Source organism: Chrysemys picta, chromosome 8, assembly GCF_011386835.1.
Source record: "Chrysemys picta bellii isolate R12L10 chromosome 8, ASM1138683v2, whole genome shotgun sequence".
Lineage (NCBI taxonomy): Eukaryota > Metazoa > Chordata > Testudines > Emydidae > Chrysemys > Chrysemys picta.
Genome location: NC_088798.1, coordinates 85,396,057 through 85,418,136, shown reverse-complemented (window position 1 = coordinate 85,418,136; position 22,080 = coordinate 85,396,057). Strand labels below are relative to the sequence as shown.

The 22,080-nt window shown below is 43.7% G+C and overlaps 1 protein-coding gene across 1 annotated transcript; it reads right to left on the bottom strand.

Annotated features, from left to right (window-relative positions):
* Nucleotides 1–2,391: 2,391 nt before the first annotated feature.
* Nucleotides 2,392–4,412, bottom strand: LOC135973161 (uncharacterized). Its single transcript, XM_065554902.1, has 2 exons — nucleotides 3,472–4,412; nucleotides 2,392–2,925 (listed from the first exon to the last, which is right to left on the bottom strand). Exons 1-2 carry the CDS (start codon nucleotides 4,010–4,012, stop codon nucleotides 2,456–2,458), a joined length of 1,011 nt encoding a protein of 336 aa, XP_065410974.1. The 5' UTR covers nucleotides 4,013–4,412; the 3' UTR covers nucleotides 2,392–2,455.
* Nucleotides 4,413–22,080: the final 17,668 nt, after the last annotated feature.

The following is a 22,080-nucleotide window of genomic DNA, read 5'->3' as shown; positions in this document are numbered from 1 at the left end:
GGTTCTGGGTACATGTCGTCAGGCCCCTCCCCCCTCATCACAGCAATGGCAGACAATAGATTCGCGCCTATTTACCTGGGTTACCTGTGCAGACAACATACCACGGCAAGCATGGAGCCCGCTCAGCTCAGCTGAGCTCACCGTCACCATATGTCCTCTGGGTGCCGGCAGACGTGGGACTGCATTGCTACACAGCAGCAGCTGCTAACTGCCTTTTGGCGGTAGACAGTGTAGCATGAGTGATAGCCGTGGGGCTGGCAGCCGTAGTGCTGCATTGCACCAGCCCCTTCCAGGCGATGGTATATTATGACTGGTACCCATCGTCGTCATACTGGTATGGCTGTCAATCATGGCCACCTGGGCAGACATGCTACTGTTTTGATGATGACGGTTACCAGTCATAATATACTATTTTCTGCCAATTGCCCAGTATTGTCTGCTAAGCACCCAGAAGAGGCCGAGGGCGATGCTGGGTGCTGGCGGACGTGGGGCTGGCAGACGTGGGGCTGCATTGCTACACAGCAGCAGCCCCTTGCCTTTTGGCAGATGATGGTATTTTATGATTGGTACCCGTCGTCGTCATATTGGTATGGCTGTCACTCATGCTGCAGCGTCGGCTGCCACCTTAAGATGTAAAAAATAGATTTGTTCTGTGTTCATTTGCTTCCCCTTCCTCCGTGAAATCAACGGCCTGCTAAGCCCAGGGTTTCCAGTTTAATCTTTGGGGGCACCATTCTGTGTGACAGTTGTTTGTGTTTCTCCCTGTTCCTGTACCTGTACGCCATGTCGTCACTCGGCCCTCCCTCCCTCCCTCCCTCCCTCCCGCCCTCCTTCTCCTGGTCCATCAGATACTACTTTCGCGCCTTTTTTTCTGACCAGGCGCCATAGCTAGCACTGGGATCATGGAGCCCGCTCAGATCACCGCGGCAATTATGAGCACTATGAACACCACGCGCATTGTCCTGGAGTATATGCAGAGCCAGAACATGCCAAGGCGAAACCCGGACCAGGCGAGGAGGCGATTGCAGCGCGGCGATGAGAGTGATGAGGAAATTGACATGGCCATAGACCTCTCACAAGGCACAGGCCCCAGCAATGTGGAAATCATGGTGTTACTGGGGCAGGTTGATACCGTGGAACGCCGATTCTGGGCCCGGGAAACAAGCACAGACTGGTGGGACCGCATCGTGCTGCAGGTATGGGACGATTCCCAGTGGCTGCGAAACTTTCGCATGCGTAAGGGCACTTTCATGGAACTTTGTGACTTGCTTTCCCCTGCCCTGAAACGCCAGGATACCAAGATGAGAGCAGCCCTCACAGTTGAGAAGCGAGTGGCGATAGCCCTGTGGAAGCTTGCAACGCCAGACAGCTACCGGTCAGTCGGGAATCAATTTGGAGTGGGCAAATCTACTGTGGGGGCTGCTGTGATCCAATTTGCCAGGGCAATGAAAGACCTGGTGATAGCAAGGGTAGTGACTCTGGGCAACGTGCAGTCAATAGTGGATGGTTTTGCTGAAATGGGATTCCCAAACTGTGGCGGGGCCATAGACGGAACCCATATCCCTATCTTGTCACCAGAGCACCAAGCCACCGACTACGTAAACCACAAGGGGTACTTTTCAATGCTGCTGCAAGCCCTGGTGGATCACAAGGGACGTTTCACCAACATCAACGTGGGATGGCCGGGAAAGGTACATGATGCTCGCGTCTTCAGGAACTCTGCTCTGTTTCGAAAGCTGGAGGAAGGGACTTTCTTCCCGGACCAGAAAGTGACCATTGGGGATGTTGAAATGCCTATCGTGATCCTTGGGGACCCAGCCTACCCCTTAATGCCATGGCTCATGAAGCCATACACAGGCAGCCTGGACAGGAGTCAGGACCTGTTCAACTACAGGCTGAGCAAGTGCCGAATGGTGGTGGAATGTGCATTTGGACGTTTAAAAGCGCGCTGGCGCAGCTTACTGACTCGCTCAGACCTCAGCGAAAAGAATATCCCCATTGTTATTGCTGCTTGCTGTGCGCTCCACAATATCTGTGAGAGTAAGGGGGAGACCTTTATGGCGGGGTGGGAGGTTGAGGCAACTCGCCTGGCCGCTGATTACGCGCAGCCAGACACCAGGGCGGTTAGAGGAGCACAGCAGGGCGCGGTGCGCATAAGAGAAGCTTTGAAAACGAGTTTTGTGACTGGCCAGGCTACTGTGTGAAACTTCTGTTTGTTTCTCCTTGATGAACCCTCCAACCCCCCCCCCCGACCCGGTTCACTCTACTTCCCTGTAAACCAACCACCCCACCCCACCCTCCCCTCCCCTCCCGCTTGCAGAGGCAATAAAGTCATTGTTTTTTCACATTCATGCATTCTTTATTAGTTCCTTACCGAGGTAGGGGGATAATTGCCAAGGTAGCTGGGATGGGTGGGGGAGGAGGGATGGAAAAGGACATACTGCATTTTAAAACTTTAACTCTTATTGAAGCCCAGCCTTCTGATGCTTGGGCGATCATCTGGGGTGGAGTGACTGGGTGGACGGAGGCCCCCCCACCGTGTTCTTGGGCGTCTGGGTGAGGAGGCTATGGAACTTGGGGAGGAGGGCTGTTGGTTACACAGGGGCTGTAGCGGCGGTCTCTGCTCCTGCTGCCTTTCCTGCAACTCAACCATACGCTCGAGCATATCACTTTGATGCTCCAGCAGACGGAGCATTGCCTCTTGCCGTCTGTCTGCAAGCTGACGCCACCTATCGTCTTCAGCCCGCCACCTCTCCTCTCGTTCATGTTGGGCTTTTCTCATCTCCGACATTGACTGCCTCCACGCATTCTGCTGTGCTCTATCAGCGTGGGAGGACATCTGCAGCTCCGTGAACATCTCGTCCCTCGTCTTACGTTTTCTCTTTCTAATGTTCACGAGCCTCTGCGAAGGAGAAACATTTGCAGCTGGTGGAGGAGAAGGGAGAGGTGGTTAAAAAAGACACATTTTAGGGAACAATGGGTACACTCTTTCATTACAAGGTCGCATATTTCGGCTTGCAGGCAGCCATCGTAGGCCACAGTGTTTTGGCTTTTTTAACCTTCTTAACATGCGGGAAAGGTTGCAAACAGCAGCGCATTTCCCATATCAAGGATGAATTGGGTTGTCCATTTAAAATGGGGTTTCAATGTAAAAGGAGGGGGCTGCGGTTTCCCGGTTAACATGCGGCACAAACACAAGTAAACCCCCCCCCACACACACACACACACGATTCTCTGGGATGATCACTTCACCCCTCCCCCCCACCGCGTGGTTAACAGCGGGGAACATTTCTGGTCAGAATAGCAGGAACGGGCGCCTCTGAATGTCCCCCTTAATAAAATCACCCCATTTCAACCAGGAGAGCTTTCTGGAGATGTCCCTGGAGGATTTCCGCTCCATCCCCATACACGTTAACAGACTTGCTTGCTTTTTTTTGTAATGTTTACAAATATTTACAAAGTTACACTCACCAGAGGTCTCCTGTGTGCCCTGAGGGTCTTGGGTGAGTTCGGGGGTTACTGGTTCCAGGTCCAGGGTCACAAACATATCCTGGCTGTTGGGGAAAACGGTTTCTCCGCTTCCTTGCTGCTGTGAGCTACCTACAGTACCTCCATCGTCATCTTCCTCGTTCCCCGAACCGTCTTCCCTGTGTGTTTCTCCAGTGAGAGAGTCATAGCACACGGTTGGGGTAGTGGTGGCTGCACCCCCTAGGATCGCATGCAGCTCCGCGTAGTAGCGGCAAGTTTGCGGCTCTGCCCCGGACCTTCCGTTTGCTTCTCTGGCTTTGTGATAGGCTTGCCGTAGCTCCTTAATTTTCACGCGGCACTGCTGTGTGTCCCTGTTATGGCCTCGGTCCTTCATGGCCTTGGAGATCTTTTCTAATACTTTTCCATTTCTTTTACTGCTACGGAGTTCAGCTATCACTGCTTCATCTCCCCATATGGCGAGCAGATCTCGTACCTCCCGTTCGGTCCATGCTGGAGCTCTTTTGCGATCCTGGGAGGACTCCATGACGGTTACCTGTGCTGATGAGCTCTGCGTGGTCACCTGTGCTCTCCACGCTGGGCAAACAGGAAATGAAATTCAAACCTTCGCGGGTCTTTTCCTGTCTACCTGGTCAGTGCATCTGAGTTGAGAGCGCTGTCCAGAGCGGTCACAATGAAGCACTGTGGGATAGCTCCCGGAGGCCAATAACATCGAATTCCGTCCACACTACCCCAATTCCGACCCGCAAAGGCCGGTTTTATCACTAATCCCCTCGTCGGAGGTGGTGTAAAGAAACCGGTTTAAAGGGCCCTTTAAGTCGAAAGAAAGGGCCTCGTTGTGTGGACGTGTCCAGGCTTAATTCGGTTTAACGCTGCTAAAGTCGACCTAAACCCGTAGTGTAGACCAGGCCTAACAGATTTATTTGGGCATAAGCTTTCGTGAGTAAAAACCTCACTTCTTCGGATGCATAGAGTGAAAGTTACAGATGCAGGCATTATGTACTGACACATGGAGAGCAGGGAGTTTCTTCGCAAGTGGAGAACCAGTGTTGACAGGGCCAATTCAATCAGGGTGGATGTAGTCCACTCCCAATAATAGATGAGGAGGTGTCAATTCCAGGAGAGAAAAAGCTGCTTCTGTAATGAGCCAGCCACTCCCAGTCCCTATTCAAACCCAGATTAATGGTGTTGAATTTGCAAATGAATTTTAGTTCTGCTGTTTCTCTTTGAAGTCTGTTTCTGAAGTTTTTTTACATACATAAGCCAGTAAGTGAACACTTCAATCTCCCTGGTCATTCTATTACAGATTTAAAAGTCACTATCATTGAACAAAAAAACTATAAAAGTAGAATATTCTTGAAGCAATGGAGCAGCTGCTGTAGGGTGAATCAGTTTGACAAAAGTAATGGTGGAGGTCATGGTAGGGGTAAAAATACGTCAGGAAAGAACTTAGGCAAATAGCTGAATTGAACAGTTTAAGAACCAAGTTGAAGGCAAAAGGTTAGACTAGTTTTAGGAGTCACAGAGCGAAGTTATTTGAATAAATTGGAAGACTTAGTGGAAGAAAGAACTCACGTGCAGTCGGGCTGATGAGGTGTTACTAATCCCAAAGAATAGATGTAAGTATAGCTGTGTGCCTCAGGCCTGGTCTACACCAGTGGTTTTCAAACTGTGGGTCACAACCCAATACTGGTCACAGAATGTAAGGCACTGGGTCACGGTGGCTCTGGTCAGCACCGCCGACCAGGCTGTTAAAAATCCCGTCGGCAGTGCTGCCTGGCTAAGGCAGGCTAGTCCCTATCTTTTCCCATACACCGCTGCACCCTGGAAGCAGCCAGGAGTAGATCCGGCTCCTAGGTGGGGGGTCAACAGGGCTCCTTGCGCTGCCCCTGCTCCAAGCACTGGCTCCGTACTCCCATTGGTCAGTTCTCAGCCAATGGGAGCTGGGGGGACACTGCCTGCAGGCGAGAGCCATACGGAGCCACTTGTGTGCCTCTGCCTATGAGCCAGACCTGCTGCTGACTGCTTCTGGGGTGCAGCACAGTCCGCGGTGCCAGGACAGGCAGGAAGCCTGCCTTAGCACCCCCACTGTGCCGCTGCCTGGGAGCCACCCGAGGTAACCCCGTACCCCATCCCCATACCCGAATCCCCTGCCCCAGCCCTGAGCCCCCCCAAACCTGGAGCCCTTTCCTGCTCATCCCCAGCCCCACCCCAGAGCCTGCACCCCCAGCCCAGAGCCCTGACCCCCTCCTGCATCCCAACCTCCTGCTCCAGTCCAGACCCCCCTCCCATACCCTGAACCCCTCATTCCCAGCCCCACCCTGCAGCCCTCACCCCCACACCCCAACCCTCTGCCCCAGGCCTGAGCCCCTCCCACACCCAAAACCCCTTGTCCCCAGCTCCGTTGGGTCATGGGCATCGAAAATTTTCTTCAACTGGGTCTCCATAAAAAAAGTTTGAAAACCACTGGTCTACACTACACAGTTAGGTCGATGAAAGGCAGTTTACACCAACCTAGCTGTGGCTGTGTCTTCACTTAAATTTGGATTCTGCTAACATAAGTCCCCCGCTACGCTGACTAAATAACACCACCTCCCCAAGCAGCGTTGAGTCACGGTCAATGTAGTTAGGTCAACACAGTGAGAGCCATTACTAGCCTCCAGCAGCTGTCCCACAATGCCCCACACTGATCACTCTAGTCACCATTGTGAACTCTACTGTCCATGTAGACAGGAAGCCTGCCCCCCTTTAAAGCCCTGCACATTTTTGAAATTCCTTTTCCTGGTTTCCCAGCTTGGTGTGCACACCTAGTAACTCTCCATTGTTGAGTGTAACTGCCCAGTTAACCATGCTGGCTATGTGCTCCAGAAGCGCTACTGCCCAGAGTAGACAGGAGATATAGGATCTCCTGTGCCTGTGAGGAGAAGAGTCTGTGCAGGCACAGCGTCAATGCAGCTGTAGAAATGTGAACATTTACAAGCAGATTGCTCAGGGGAGAGAATGGCTACAACAGGGACCAGCAGCAGCGCCACGTGAAAACCAAGGAGCTGCATCAGGCATACCAGAAGGCCAGGGAGACCAACAATCAATCCAGTGCCAAGGCACAGATCTGCTGCTTTTATAAAGAGCTGCAAGCCCTCCTCAGCACAGACCCTACCAGCACCCTCAAGAGCACAACAGATACTTCCAAGGAGCCAGAGCCACAGGCCCTACCAGGAGCAATGAGAAGGAGGAGGAGGTGGCTGAGGAAGAAAAGGAGGGGTATGGAACAATATTCATCTTTATTATTTCACAACATATGTTGGCTGGTGCGGAGCAGGTCTGACAGTGACCAGTTACCTGTTACTGCACTCTATCACACAACCCATAAACATCATTTACAAACAATATTAATTGGAGTATGGACAATTTTATATTCCTACATACACAGCAATCACTGCAAGATTCCCACTGGGCTGCAAAAGGGCAAGGCCAAGAGGGGCACACTACAGCAACACTATTCTGGCTCACTATTAAAATGGTCTTTCAAAGCCTCCCTGAACTGTATAGCTCCATGTTGAGCTCTTCTAATAGCCCTTGTATCTGGCTGTTCAAATTCACCAGATAGCTGCTCCACCTCCACCCTCCACCTTGGCAGAAACTTTTCCCCCTTTGCTTCACAGATATTATGCAGGATCCAGCAGGCTGCTATAACCATTGGGATATTTTTCTCACTGAGGTCCAATCTTGTAAGTAAACAACGCCAGCAATTGTTCAAATGAACAAAGGCACGTTGAACTGTCATTCCACCCTTGCTGAGCCTCAGTCTGTAGTTGAAGCACTCCTTGGTGCTGTCAAGGTGCCCGGTGTACGGCTTTAGGAGTCTAAGTGGGCACAAGTTGTCTTTTACATTGCCTTCGTACAGTGTCTAGCACAACAGGATCAAGAGTGAAGCCTTCCATGTGTGACTATAATACAAATAATAGGATAACCTCAAGGTGAATATTTCAGTAGATTCCAATGTATGTGTCTGATATTCTTATCTCACAGTTGCACACACAGACTCTGTAAGTCTGTCTGAATTGTTCTTGTTTGTAATGTTGGTGTAGCCATGTTGAGTTCCAGGATATTAGAGAGACAGGTGGGTGAGGTAATATCTTCTATTGATGAAAGAGAGACGCTTTCGAGCTACACAGAGCTGTTTCTCTTCAGATCTGTGCTTGAAAGTTTGTCTCTTTCATCAACAGATGTTGGTCCAATAAACTATATATTGCCTCACCCAGCTTGTCTCAACCATTCTTGCTCCTTCAATGCTCTTCTTAGAGAAGGGATAATACTTTGAAATGAATACATACATGGAAATACATAGTATAGGGCAGCATGTATGTAAATTAAAATAAAGTACAAGTAGTGCTTAATAAAACTGAGAATTTTTATAAGATACTGGTGTTAGTAAAGATGACAGAATTACACATAGGACAGAGAGAGAGCAGTTGATCCTATACACAAAGTCCTGTACTAAATCAGTTGTAATAGAACAGACATTTTCCTATCTGTACCTGTGGATAGTAGGTTTCATTAGTGCTCTACTACAGCATGTAGTCAGTTATGGCTAAGGCTGTGAGTCTTTCACGGAGGTCATGGAAGTCTCAGATTCCGTAACTTTCCGGGACCTTCATGAATGCAGCTGGTCATGATTTTTTGGTTATAGCCCATGACCTGTCCATGACTTTACTAAAAATATCTGTGACTAAATCATAGCCTTAGTTATGGCTGGTGAAGCAATTGGATTTCTGGCTTCTCTAGTGCTGGAACAAAAATGGCTTCTTCTGCAGTTGCAAACCATTAGTGTGGCATAGTTCATTCAGCATGGGGCTAGGAGAGGCAGCGACTTGCGTTACAATCTTAGCTGTGATACTGGCTCACTTTGTTGCCTTGAGCAAGTCATTTGGGCCCAAGTTTACATGATCCTCTAATGCTGGATACCTAAAATTGTTGGATGCTCACCTTGAGATACCTTATTTCAGAGGTGCTAAGCACCCACACATCTATAACTGAAGTCTATGGGGTTTGCGGGTGCTCAGCCACACTGACAAGTGGGGCCTAGGTTTTGGAGTTTGGCACCCCAAAATGGAGGCACACAGAATTCGTGATCATGTTTGGAAATTTAGACATTAATGTGATGCTGTGCCAGTCTGTAGAGCACAACATTTTAAGTGTTAGTATATGTATTATTTAATGTAACATATTTGTGCATCAAAAATAAGTTACGTCTAATGCTTGGGGGAAAAACACACATACACAAAGAAAAGGGCAGATTAAAATGCTTTGCTGGTGGAAAAGACACAATCAATAGTGGTGCCACGCAAATGTACCAGGAATATATATAAGCAGTTTTATTTGTCTCTTGGGCTTGATAAGTAGGAGATCAATTGTTTTCAGGAAACACCAAATTCCTGGAGATTTAGCTCTCTGTAGCAGTATGGTACAGCATGTTTTTTTTGGAAACATTCCTTATTTTTGTAATTATAAGCTCTGAGATCACAGTAGTTGTTCCCATTTCTCCTCTGTATTAACTATCATAGGGAACCAAGAATGTCACTTACCAGATAAGAAAGCTCCAGCAGCTTTCCTCATAATTACAGGCATAGATCCACGTGGTAGAAATAATCTATCTGTGGTTCTATATTAATTCTGGGAATACCACACCCCAAGAGGGAACACACTAAAAAGCATATTTTGTGCCATGCTAGGTGAGATTAGATCCATATATTCATCTCTCAGAGCTTCCTACAAATAGCTCTCCCAATGGGGAAGGAGGGAGCTAGCTATTAGTCTACAACATCTACACTACAGCCGGGATCAATGCTCTGAGATTGATCCACCAGCAGTGGATTTAGCGGGTCTAGTGAAGACCCGCCAAATCAACAGCTGATCGCTCTCTAGTCAACCCCTGTACTCTACCCCTGCCGAGAAGAGTAAGGTAAGTTGAAGGGAGAGTTTCTCCCATCGACTCCCGGGGTGTAGACCCCGTGGTAACTCAACCTAAGGTACGTCAACTCCAGTTACTTATTCACATAGCTGGAGTTTGCATAGCATAGGTCGATTTACCACGGTAGTGTAGACATAGCCTAAGAGGAGCCAGGAGGTGAAACTTGCCAAATCCTTAGAATCCATGGGAAAGTCCTACAGAGGGGTTTTTCCTTCATGATGATGCTCTGGTCCCCTCTATTCTTTCCCTGTGGGAGCATACCTGCCTGCCTACACAAAACTAAATTTGGACCAGTATCATTCACAAACCCTTCTTCCTTCAACATTGCAACACACATTTAAGGCCCAATTTTTAATTAAAAAAGCCTGAAGTTATGTATAGATGCAGATATACTGCAGCCTACCTTCACACACCTATTCTTGACAACATTGGCCCAGGCATATAAGCTCTTTTTTCAGTTTCACAATCTCCAGAAAAATGCTAGGTAGATAATATGAGTTTAAAAATGTTCTGTTACATTTCTCGGCTAAGAGAAAGGGCTCTATTTCTAAAGGTTCACAAATGCCATGGTATGAAATGAGGCTCTTGTTGTTATGGCTACGGGATAAATGTTGATTGAAAAAAGATACACATATGCTGCTTATTGCTAAGCAATAATCTCTTGTGCTATCACAACAGACATAGTGCCCTGAAGTAAACTGCGTACAGGGCCAGCGCAACCCATTAGGCGACCTCGGCGGTCGCCTAGGGCACTACAATTTGGGGGGCAGCAACTGAGGCGGTATTTCGGTGGCGGGACCTTCCGCCGCCTAGGGTGGCAGAAAAGCTGGTGGCGCTCCTAACTGCGTATTTTGCTTTAAGAATTCCAAGGCATATGCATTAGTGTGAGACTTTAAGATGCTGAAAATGATGGTCATTCCTTGTACGAATAATGCACAGAGTTATGAGCTTAATCTCAAAATAGATAGGATTTTCAAAATGTTCAGGAATTTGAGGGATTTATTGGCAATTCTGTCTCAGTGCACAGATTCCATTGAAGGAGATTTTAAAATGTGGTGATACAAGAGTAAATGTGGTCTGGCTGTTGGTTAAGAACATTGGTGGCGAGTTATATGGGCTTGTAGTGCCCATGATCCATCAATATTTAGGAATGTGGGCCCAGCTCCACCAATGTTTAGTCTTACTGTGCTTTGGGGGGGCCCCATGCTTCATGGGAACGTGAGGTCCAGGGTGGCCTGGGGGGCATTAGCGGGGGCCTGGTGCTGGCAGCAGCAAGCAAACCAGCCCCAGCCCACTCCACTTCGCCGGCTCCCGGTGTTGCTCAGGGGAGGGGGCAGAAGCCAGAAAGAGGTGGGGCGTGGGCTTGGGAGAAGGGGTGTAATGGGGGTGGGGGAGGGGGCAGAGCAGGGGCAGGCTGGGGCCGGGTCGCTCACTGCTGCCGGCACCAGGCCCCCCGCTAACCCCCCATTATTGTGAAGCATGGGGCTCCCCAAAGCGCAGGGGCTGGGGCAGTTGCCCTGGTCCATCCTATGGACGGGACAGCTCTGGACGGGCCTGGGGGACGGGCCTGGGGTCTAGTTGGGGGCCTGGCACCAGCAGCAGTGAGCATTCTGGCTCCCCAGGTGCCTAGCGACTTCAGGGACCTGGAGGACACTTCCTGGGAGCCACAGTAAGCAACGCTGGGACCCCGCACCCCATCCCCCAGCCCAGAGTCCCAACCTGCACCCCAAACCCATCATCCTCAGCCCAACCCCAGAGCCCACACCCCCAGCTGGAGCCCTGCACCCCCAGCCGGAGTCCTCACCACCCCCCTACCCCTGCTTCCCAACCCCCTGCCCCAGCCCAGACACCTTTCCCGGACCCTGAACCCCTCATTTCTGGCCCCACCTAGAGCCCGCACCCCCCTCCCACACTCCAACCACCTGCCCCAGCCCAGTGAAAGTGACGGAGGGTGGGGCAGAGTGGGCAATGAAGGGAGGGGGCATAGGGGCCTTGGAGAAGCGGCATTTGGTATTGTGCGATTAGAAAGTTGGCAGTCCTAGGCCCTGTACATGTACAAAGAGACAATCCCTGCCCTGAAGAGTTTACAGTCCAAATACCTAATTACCTTAGAGTCACACAGATCTATTGTGAAGTTAAAATTACGGCTTTCCAAATAAGACTTCCTAAAGTGACAAGCATATTATTCTAGAGCAGTAATTTTTCTTTTATGTTTCTCAAAAATTCCAGAACAGAAGCAGACAATGAATTCAACTCTCATGTCAGCACTGGTTCTTCCTTTATACAAGCAGTTATCACTAATGCTTGTTTTCCCAATACCCATGCACTTAGACAAGCCAGTGAGGGAAAGAACAGGATTCTATCTCAATGTAAATGTTCTTAAGAAATGAAAGGTCCAATATCAGTGAAATCATTTGCCTTTCTAAAAGAAGTTTCCTGGATTTCAGATAGCATCAATTCACTCATTAAGGGTATTTTGATATAAAATTTCTTGACATCATTACTTTTAAACCTTTCACCGTTCATTCAATGACTGTTACTTTGAAGCAGCTTAAAGGTGTTCAGTTGAACTCAGAACAACAAATAATTCTGTCCAAGCTTAAGCAACTCTATGAATTTGAAAGATGTGATGTTCATTATACTGCTGTTAAGTAGAAAGTATCTGTCTCTTAAAGCTTCTACAGAGATAGATTTTAGTTTAAAAGCAGACAGGAGATTTAATGGAATGCATAGAAAAGGAAAGTTTGCTCCTCAGATATGTAATTTGATTATGCACAAATCATTCTCTGCATTAAATCAATTCCACCTCCTCAAAAGGCTTACATGAAATAAGTAATAATTTCAAAAATTCCCTGTGGGGCTTTGCGCTTTAAAAATATTTTTTATAATGACTCATTTGTACTAGGCTCCATAAGACGACCACACGTCTCCTACCAAGATGGAATAGATGGCTTCTTTGGGAGACCATCAGCACTTGACATAATAGCTTACTGACGGGGAAAATTTACACTTTCCTCTGAAGTATGGTCTGATTAGACATGGGAATGCCTATCAATTTTTAAGGCAGAAAGACAGATAGGATTCTCTGGACATCCATGTGCTGTTTCTGCCAGCAAGCTACAGATTTTCTAGAACAAGGAGTAACAGAGTGTTAAAAAAGACATGTGAAATAGGTACTCAGAGCAGACAGAAGCAAGAAATAAAGTCATACCTGACCAACAAACTTCTAAAAACCGTCAAGACCTGATAGCTTTGTCTAAGGAACAATGCCACCAGGCTGGATCTGATCAGCTAGACAAATATAATTAAGAAAAAGTGCAAAACTCATGTGTGGGATTTTGAGACTGTTTCAAGAGTTCTGGTTTTACCAAAACATCACAAATTTGGCAAGACTCTCTGGCTTTGGTCCTTCCATATAGTTTGTCAGGAAACTCCAACACAAATTATACAAACAGAGCAGTCCTTATAACTCCCCAAGTTCCTGTCCAGGCTTCTGAGTAGTAACCCACACCCATCCATCTCTCTCAAGTGAAAGTGAATCACCCCCTCTTTAAGGCACTTTGCCTAATTAGGCTCAGTTGCACTTAATCGGCTCCTACCTGGGAGTGCCTCCTTGACCCAATTCTGAACCTTCCTGGGAAAATTTCATCTAAGAATAAAAGTGTTTAGACTGAAAGTATGTTATGCTCTTTTCTATATGGAAGCATAATCTCAAATTAGAGGTTGTATCCCATTAACTCAGTAATAACTATATCCTGGACTAAGAATTAGTGTTTCAGCCTTAGAATTTATGTTCTATAAAAACCTTGACCTTTAGCAGCGGAGTTTGTTTATTTACTTGAAAAACAGGGAGCACCCTCAAATTCATATTTAAGTAACTGTTGTCATCCAAATCACAGTGTTCTGATTGGCTAACTGCAGACTAAAGACAGTCCTCATACTTATCACACAATTGGTTCCTTACAATTGTGTCGGAACTTGGAATGTCGGAACTTGGAACCACAATCTACTCCATTGTGCGATCGAGCAGCGTAAACTCGAAACCTATAGTTGTAAGTCGAATCAGGGTGTCAATGCAGAAGCATCGTAAGTGCCGTTTGTCACAACTCAAATGTCATAAAGTCGAGGACTGCCTGTAAAAGAATCTGCATTAATAACTATAGTTATTATGAAAATCAGCCCCACTTAACCAAGGAGAATTGCATAACTGAAAAATAAGCAAATAACTGAACAAAAGCCTTATACTTTCATTAGGTGAGAGAGTTCATCTTCAGTATAGTTATTAGTTACTTGAGTAAGTCAAAATTTTAAAAACAATTTAAGATTTATACTCATCTGCCAAAACTAAAAGGTAAGATACACAAACTCAAAGAAGTTCAGAAATAAAGGCAGGTTACCACCAACCATAGTACATAGGGCACAATCATCATTTGCCACACTACTTGACATTAATTTTACTAGTGCCATTTTACAGCCTTTTATAATCTAGGCCTAGACGGCATCTTGTTAATATATGCATGATGTTTATCTTAACTCTAAAAAATTCTAAAATATTTGTGAAGAGTGTTCAATCTCAGCCATTAAGAAAGAGAAAACTTTAAAAAAAATACTTACCAGCTGGGAAAAAAATAAGAAACATAATCAGCAACTGCTAGCTATAAAATGAACTTTTTGTGATGAAAGTTGCTTGGCTCTACCAAGTTTAAAGTCAGCCCTCCCACCCCATTCCCAACATAAGGCATGCTGTGGGGAGGGGGGGAATAAGATCCTCTAAAAAAGGTAACACTGTGCTACAAACAGTTGGAACTAGGAACTCACCAAAGAAAATGTTATTGTAGTATGGGTTGTTTTAGGAGTGTGTCACCAATAATTATGCTTTCATAAGTAAAGCAAAAAAATGCAATTACATTTGTTTAGTTTTGTTCTGGTTTTGCATGTATATCAATGTTTTTCCAAGTTATGAATAGATCACACTATAGCACTTACATACAAAAATGTTTCCCTTCATACAATTAAGGGGGGGGAAAGGCCTTCCTAATTTTCTCCACTCTCCCTTCTTCTCTTTCCCTCTCTTTCCATCATAGGTGCTGGAACTAGGGGTGCTGGCAGTGCTACCGCACCCCATGGCTTCAAATGGTTTCTATTATATACAGGGTTTACAGTTTGGTTTAATGGGTCTCAGCACCCCCCCACTATACAAATTGTTCCTGCACCTCTGATTTCCATATTTGTTTCCCTTCTCCTCTTGCTCCCTTTTTTAATTTCCCTTTTCCAATTCCTTCTCTTATCTTTGTTTCTATTCCCTGTTTCCTCTCCTCTTCTCTCTCCTTTCTCTTCCCTTCCTCCTTCTGTCCCCTTCATCTCCCTTTCTTTCTCTTCTTCCCCTTGGCTATTTTCTGTCTCTTGCTTAAAAACTTAAGTCCCACTTTCTCACATAGCTTGGAAAGATGCTGAATCAATGGAAGAAGGGGCCAGTGAGCTAGTGGCAGCAGAATTTGCAGCAGAAAGATCTTAAAAATACACCACAGATATGAATTTCCCTCTCACTCAGTTGAACAACTGTATGCCCCAAAGGGGACTGCACTAGTGTGGGGGGGGTCTATAATCTTTAAATAACACAATAGGAGAATAAAAATCCTTCTCTGGAATAAAGGAAGCAAAACTTTTCTTCCCCTATGGTATTGTTTAAGCTTCCAGGAAGGGAGCACACTCCTCTTGGTGAAGAAAATGGGTTGACTAAGGGAACAATGGGTTGAGCCAGAGGGAACAATTTTCCCCCACAGGAACAACATTTTATCTATTGACTAAAGCATCTTCCATTCAACTTGTGATAACAGTGAATGCCAGTGAAAATGAAGTAGGATCAGAAGCTAAAATAGGGAAAGAACAAGTTAAAAATTACTTAGACAGGTTAGATGTCTTCAAGTCACCAGGGCCTGATAAAATACACCCTAATACTCAAGGAGCTGACTGAGAAGATATCTAAGCCATTAGCAATTATCTTTGAAAAGTCATGGAAGACAGGAGAGATTCTAGAGGACTAGAAAAGAGAAAATATAGTGCCAATCTATAAAAAGGGAAATAAGGACAACCCTGGGAATTACAGACGAGTCAGCTTAACTTCTATAACCGGAAAGATAATGGAGCACATAATTAAGCAACCAATTTGCAAACTAGAAGATAATAAAGTGATAAGTAACAGTCAGCATGGATTTGTCAAGACAACTCATTTCAAACCAACCTAATTGTGGATGGGGGGAAGAGGTAGATGTGGTATATTTTGACTTCAGTAAAGATTTTGATACTGTCTCGCATGACCGTCTCATAAACAAATTAGGGAAATACAACCTAGATGGAGCTACTATAAGGTGGGTACAAAACTGATTGGAAAACCGTTCCCAAAGAGTAATGATCAGTGGTTCACAGTCAAGCTGGAAAGGCATATCAAGTGGGGTCCCGCAGGGATCAGTTCTGGGTCTGATTCTGTTCAATAGCTTCATCACTTATTTAGATATTGGCATAGAGATACACTTATAAAGTTTGTGGATGATACCAAGCTGGGAGAGGTTGCAAGTGCTTTGTAGGATAGCATTAAAATTCAAAATGATCTGGACAAACTGGAGAAATGGTCTAAAGTAAATAGGATGAAATTCAACAAAGACAAATGCAAAGTACTCCACTTAGGAAGGAACAATCAGTTGCATGCATACAAAATGGGAAATGACTGCCTAGGAAGGAGTACTGCAGAAAGCGATCTGGGGGTCATAGTGGATCACAAGCCAAATATGAGTCTTGAGTCAACAGTGTAACACTGTTGCAAAAAAAGCAAACATATTTCTGGTATGTATTAGTAGGAGTGTTGTAGGCAAGACAAGAGAAGTAATTATTCAACTCTATTCCATGCTGATACAGCCTCAACTGGAGTATTGTGTCCAGTTCTGGGCACCACATTTCAGCAAAGATGTGGACAAATTGGAGAAAGTCAAGAGAAGAGCAACAAAAATTATTAAAGGTCTAGAAAACATGACCCATGAGGGAAAATTGAAAAAAAAAAGGGGGTTGCTTAGTCTAGAGAAGAAAAGACTGAGGAGGGACATGATAACAGTTTTCAAGTGCATAAAAGGTTGCTACAAGGAGGAGGGAGAAAAATTGTTCTCCTTAGTCTCTGAGGTTAGGACAAGAAGCAATGGGCTTAAATTGCAGCAAGGGCAGTTTAGGTTGGACATTAGGAAAAACTTCCTAACTGTTAAGCACTGGAATTAATTCCCTAGGGAGGTTGTGGAATCTCCTTCACTGAAGATTTTTAGGAGCAGGTTAGACAAACACCTGTCAGGAGATTGGAATAGATGACCTCTCGAGGTCCCCTTCAGTCCTACGATTCTATGATAAATATTGTCTGGGAGTTCCCTCAGGGATCCTGCAAGGTCCTGAGTACCTTACATTCCTCTTGATTTCAGTGGAGGTTAGAGATGTCCAACCCCTTTCAGGAGGCAAACAGCACCTCAAAGGATCTTAAAGTACAGGCTCTAACCCTTTCTCCATTTGCAAATGATTTAATACAGTCAGCTACTCTGATATCTGTGTATCTATCTTCAGTTTTTTATAACATGGTTATTATCTGCTTTCTGCAAAGCCACTGCATGTGATAATCAGATACTACAGCTGAATTCAGACTATATGTTGATTTTCATTTTTTTAAAATTAAGCTTTATTAAGGTCAGTGTTTCCTGTATGTATGCTTGTCACTGTAAGAAGACTAGACTGCTTTTTGCTGACACAAGCTCTTTAGATAAAATGTAGAGAGAGACAAAGTTTAGATCCAAACTTCCAGGAACCCTAACAAAACCCAAAGTTTTCTTTGGAAAAGGTGAAGATACATTAAAGGACTGTATTTGCACACACAATTTAGGACGAACACTTCCTAATGCACATTTTAGTTCCTTTGTAGTTAAGGAAAACAATTTATCAGTTTATGATCCACTATGACCCCCTGATCCTTTTCTGCAGTATTCCTTCTTGGGTAGTCATTTCCCATTTTGTATCTGTGCAATTGATTATTCCTTCCTAAATTAGTACTTTATATTTGTCCTTATTGAATTTCATCCTATTTATTTCAGACCATTTCTCCAGTTTGTCAAGATCATTTTGAATTCTAAGCCTCTCCTCCAAAGCGCTTTCAATCCCTCCCATCTTGGTATCATCCACAAACTTTATATGTGTAAGTTCTATGCCATTATCCAAATAATGTATGAAGCATATTTATTAGCATAACATATATTGGGCCAAATTCTGCAGCTCTCAATTGTGTAAAATTCCTGTTGAAGTCAATAGGAGTTTTACACAATTAGGAACTTCAAAATTTGGCCCATAGTTTGTAAAATAATTTGGGGGTCCTTTAATATGATACGCCCATAATGGAACAGTGCCATAAATGTACATGAGTCTAAGAATTATATCTAGTGGAATGGAAGGACTGCAGGAGCCATACAGACAGCTGACTGGACCAAAAGAAGGTGGGGAATAGGAGAAGGATGTGCTCTAATAAAGACTTTTAAATAGAACATCACAGATGGGGTATGGATACCTATCAAAAATTATATCATTAGAAGAATTGTTACAGCTGCCTTGTATAAATGAAAAATATTGTTATTAGTGAAAGAAAATGATAAGTAACAGAAATTGGAATCAACTTGGTTTCTATTCCAATTTTGTTAATGTTAGTAATAATAAATAATAATTTGCACTTATAGTGCTTGTCACCCAAAGATCTCAAAATACTTCTCAACAAATTAATCAATCTAAATAACAATCCTTTGAGGCAGATAAATATTATTAAACCACTAAGAAACATCGTACACAAAAGTAATGTTTGCCAAATATAAAAGAACAATCTGTAGGAAGAGACATTTTGTTTTCTAGGGCAGTTTTACAAACAATGGACATTAAAGCAAATACACTACAAAAATATAGCTGCCAGTTTTCTTCTGAAGGAGAAGGTCGGCAAGGGATTGTTTGTCATTTGTTTATATTGCATGTGAGTTGGTTTGTCTGCTGTATGTCTAACAGCCAGTTGTAGTCACTTTTTAAATATTCTAAAAGGCAGTGTGTAAACACTGGTTAACAACTGAAATAAATCCTGAAGGTTATAACTTCACTATGGAACCTCTTTTCATGGTAGATCAATCTGTGCCTTAGGGCAGAGTTGGGACATAAAAAATTGTGTCAATATAAATATTTGCTTTCAAAATGATATTGCACTATATATACTTTGCAGTTTACAAGTCCATAATTTGCCACTGTAATGACCTAGTGTGGTAAGAACTTTCAGTGACAGCTCTTTGAATGACAGCTAAATAATTAACTAAAATTAAGTGCTGTAATATACATAACATTTGGCCCTGGGGTGAATAGGTTTCTGAATTTACTCTATCTCAGCTGTCACTCATAAACCTGTTCACAGGGTTGTTTTTGTATACTCTTCAGTATAACTGGTAAGGAAAGATCACTGAATGAATTAACAAATATTTTTGTGACCTTTTTTTCCTCATGCAGATAACTTTAAAAGGGCTCAGCAGTGAAACTTCAAATGAGAAATGTGTTTATTTATTCCTGCAAAGGTTTCCAACAAAGGAAATTTCAGTAGTACTACTTGTTCTCCAACGCATGTAAGTAGTCTCATTGAACAGGTGTGAGCCAGATGGATCTGCTGATGTAATGCCTTAGGGACTATGTAACCCATCTGTGGGATAGACCATAGTAATGAAACAGGACCCTGAAAAGGCTCACCTCAATTGCCCAGTGCGTCTGTGTGCCTCGAATAAACATCAAACATGAGCAACATATGTAAGAAATGTGGAGGGAGGGAGAGAGAGTATGCCCAATTAATCAGTCCAATTGGTGCTTTATCCCTAAATTCAAAATTACAATTGGATCAGTCAAAATCATACCTAAACCCAAATTTGTTTGAACCATTGGTAATACAAAGTCAACCAAGCTTTGGTTCTAAGCCATTTCAGTTTCTCCCTAACTATATAGTACCTAGGCTATTGCTAAATTAAACGTATACCTAAAATCTTTGTTAAAATGAAATATAAATCATTTCTTTCCTATGTGAAAAAAACTGAATACAGTAAATAATCAAATAGACCTATTGGGATCTAATAAATACAGTTGGGAACATATGGTTGCAGTATTCAGTTTTAAGATATTGTTATGGATACAAGTGTTAATAATTATAGCAATGCTTATAATGTTTTGTAAAATATAGTTTATATTAAAAGACTGGTAAAAAAGGCAAGAAAGAAAACAGGCATTGGAACACACCACCATACTCCACCATGTAAAATAAGTGACACCTTCAAAAATATTGTATTTCCAAGAGTGCCAAAGGAAGGAGTGCTGCGGAATATTGAAACACCACAGCCCTAAACTGAATAAGCACCTCAAAATTCAATAGGCAAAATTGCTGACAGAGTTTTTTATTATTTACAAACATGGTGTGAAAGCGTGTGCAAAATTCACTTGAAAATCCATGTTTAGAAAAGATAAGAAAGCACAGGCATTAGGACATGTTGTTCTACATAAGTTTGCTATTCAAATAAGAAAAATAAAAGTTATGTAAATGAATAATTTAGGAAGATACTTGTGCACTGAACTATTATATTAAAATATTACAAAAATTGCTGACTGGTTAGTTTAATATTAAGACTTTCTGAGAAGGTGTGTTGAATGGTAAGAGGATAGTTGATGTAAAATTATCCAGCAATTTTTTTAATATTCTTCCATAACACCAGAAGTCCAATGTCCAGAGTCATCTCTCAGTGTCTTTTTTAAATGCCCAGCTCTCATATCCGTACAAGAGTGTTGATCATAAGTTGCATTTCAGCAGTCTAGTGCAGATGTGTAGTTTTCACTTTTGACAACACAGAAGTCCTTGAAAATTGTTGAATACATCTTTTGCAAGGGGTATCTTTCTGTTCTATCCTCCATCTGATGTTATTAGACACCTTAAAAAGGGAAACTACTCACCACTTGACCATCAAGATAAAGGTGCTACTTACCTTGTCCATTGCTAAATTTACTTATTTTTATCCTTTTTGTCTTTCTGACATTAATTGTCATTCCACATTTCTTGCACTGTCAGCAAACCCCTCTACCTCCCAACCCTCAAGTAATTTAGTATGCACCTCGTAACATAGTGCTGTTTGGACATAGCCAAGCCAGGCTTGGAAGAATTAGATCTTTGTTGATAAATATTGGTAAACATTGATTGCATAATATGCACACAGACCAATGAACATTTTTTTCCATCGATAATAACAGAAATGTACAGATAAAGTAAGAAAAATGCAGCTTGAGAATTTATAAGAGTCAAAATCAAGTGATTTAGACTTTCAGATAAGGCTTGTTACCAATGAAATAGCAAATAAATAGTAAAAATAGGTATGATTTGTTGATTTAAGGATATTTACTTTATATATTTTGATGTGTAATTGACAATTTGTGTTTTAATGGTTTATAAAGCTTTAACTTTTGAATCTCAGTGTCTACTGTCATTAAATAACTGTCTGATCCCCCCATAATTTCCTTCAACTGTGAAAATTTAAATTGATAAAAACAGAAAAAAATGCTTAAAACATGCATGATTTTGCACAAATATGAAAATTTAAATAGATAAAAATCTAAAAAAAGTTTAAAAATAAATATCAGTATTATCCTTTTAATTTATTTAAAAAAATGTATTCTGCCAAGCCAACTCATAATACAATATTGCTTAGATGTAGCCAGGTGAGGTTGCTGTGTTGCCCACCTTAGTGATTTCAGCCTGAATCTCTCATTATTTGATGTTTTTCTTAAAGTCCCAGCTCCTAGAGCTATATAATTAGGTGAGAAACTCAGTTTTCATTAAAAGATAAAGTAAGCTTCAACTCAGATGTTATTTCTACCTTGAGATACAGATGTGCAAGCTGGAAATCCACCAAAATTATAGGCAGCTGTGTAAATGCCTTCAAAAGCAAGGCAAATAAATGTATAAATTTAAAACAAAATAGTGTGAGTTCAACAATTTAGCTCTTAAGTTTTCTAGAAGAGAAGACAGAAACATCAGGACCCTACTAAATGAATGAAGCAAGAGCATCAGCTGTTGCGTAGCTGGAGAAACATGTAAAAGGTGCCAACGGAAATAATCCCTCTGTCAAATGGTATCTGGATGGGGGAAAGCTTATGAGACTTAAAGCACGCAAAGAGGAGCCAGCATAAGTAGGTATGGTGCTGACTCATTTGGTGGTGCCGGAAAGATTCAGATTCTAGCTCTCCAGGGCCCAGGATGGCTCGTGGGCCATTTGACCCATGGCACAGCCCTAGCAGAAAAGCGCCCAGAAGCCAGGGACTCTGGGTAGGAAGGAAGCAAGGTGCCTTTGCTGACTTCATCAGGTGCATCTAGGCATGAGCCTGACATTTCTATGGTGCAAGGCGCTGCCTCTGCTGACCAAACCAGGCGGCGCTTCGGATCAGTGACTCCTCCCCTACCCGACCTCCGAGGCTACAGCTGAGGCCGGTAAACGCCAGCCTCGGCCTCCCTCTCAGTCAGCGTCTTGATTGACCGACTGGCTGGTCGATCAGCC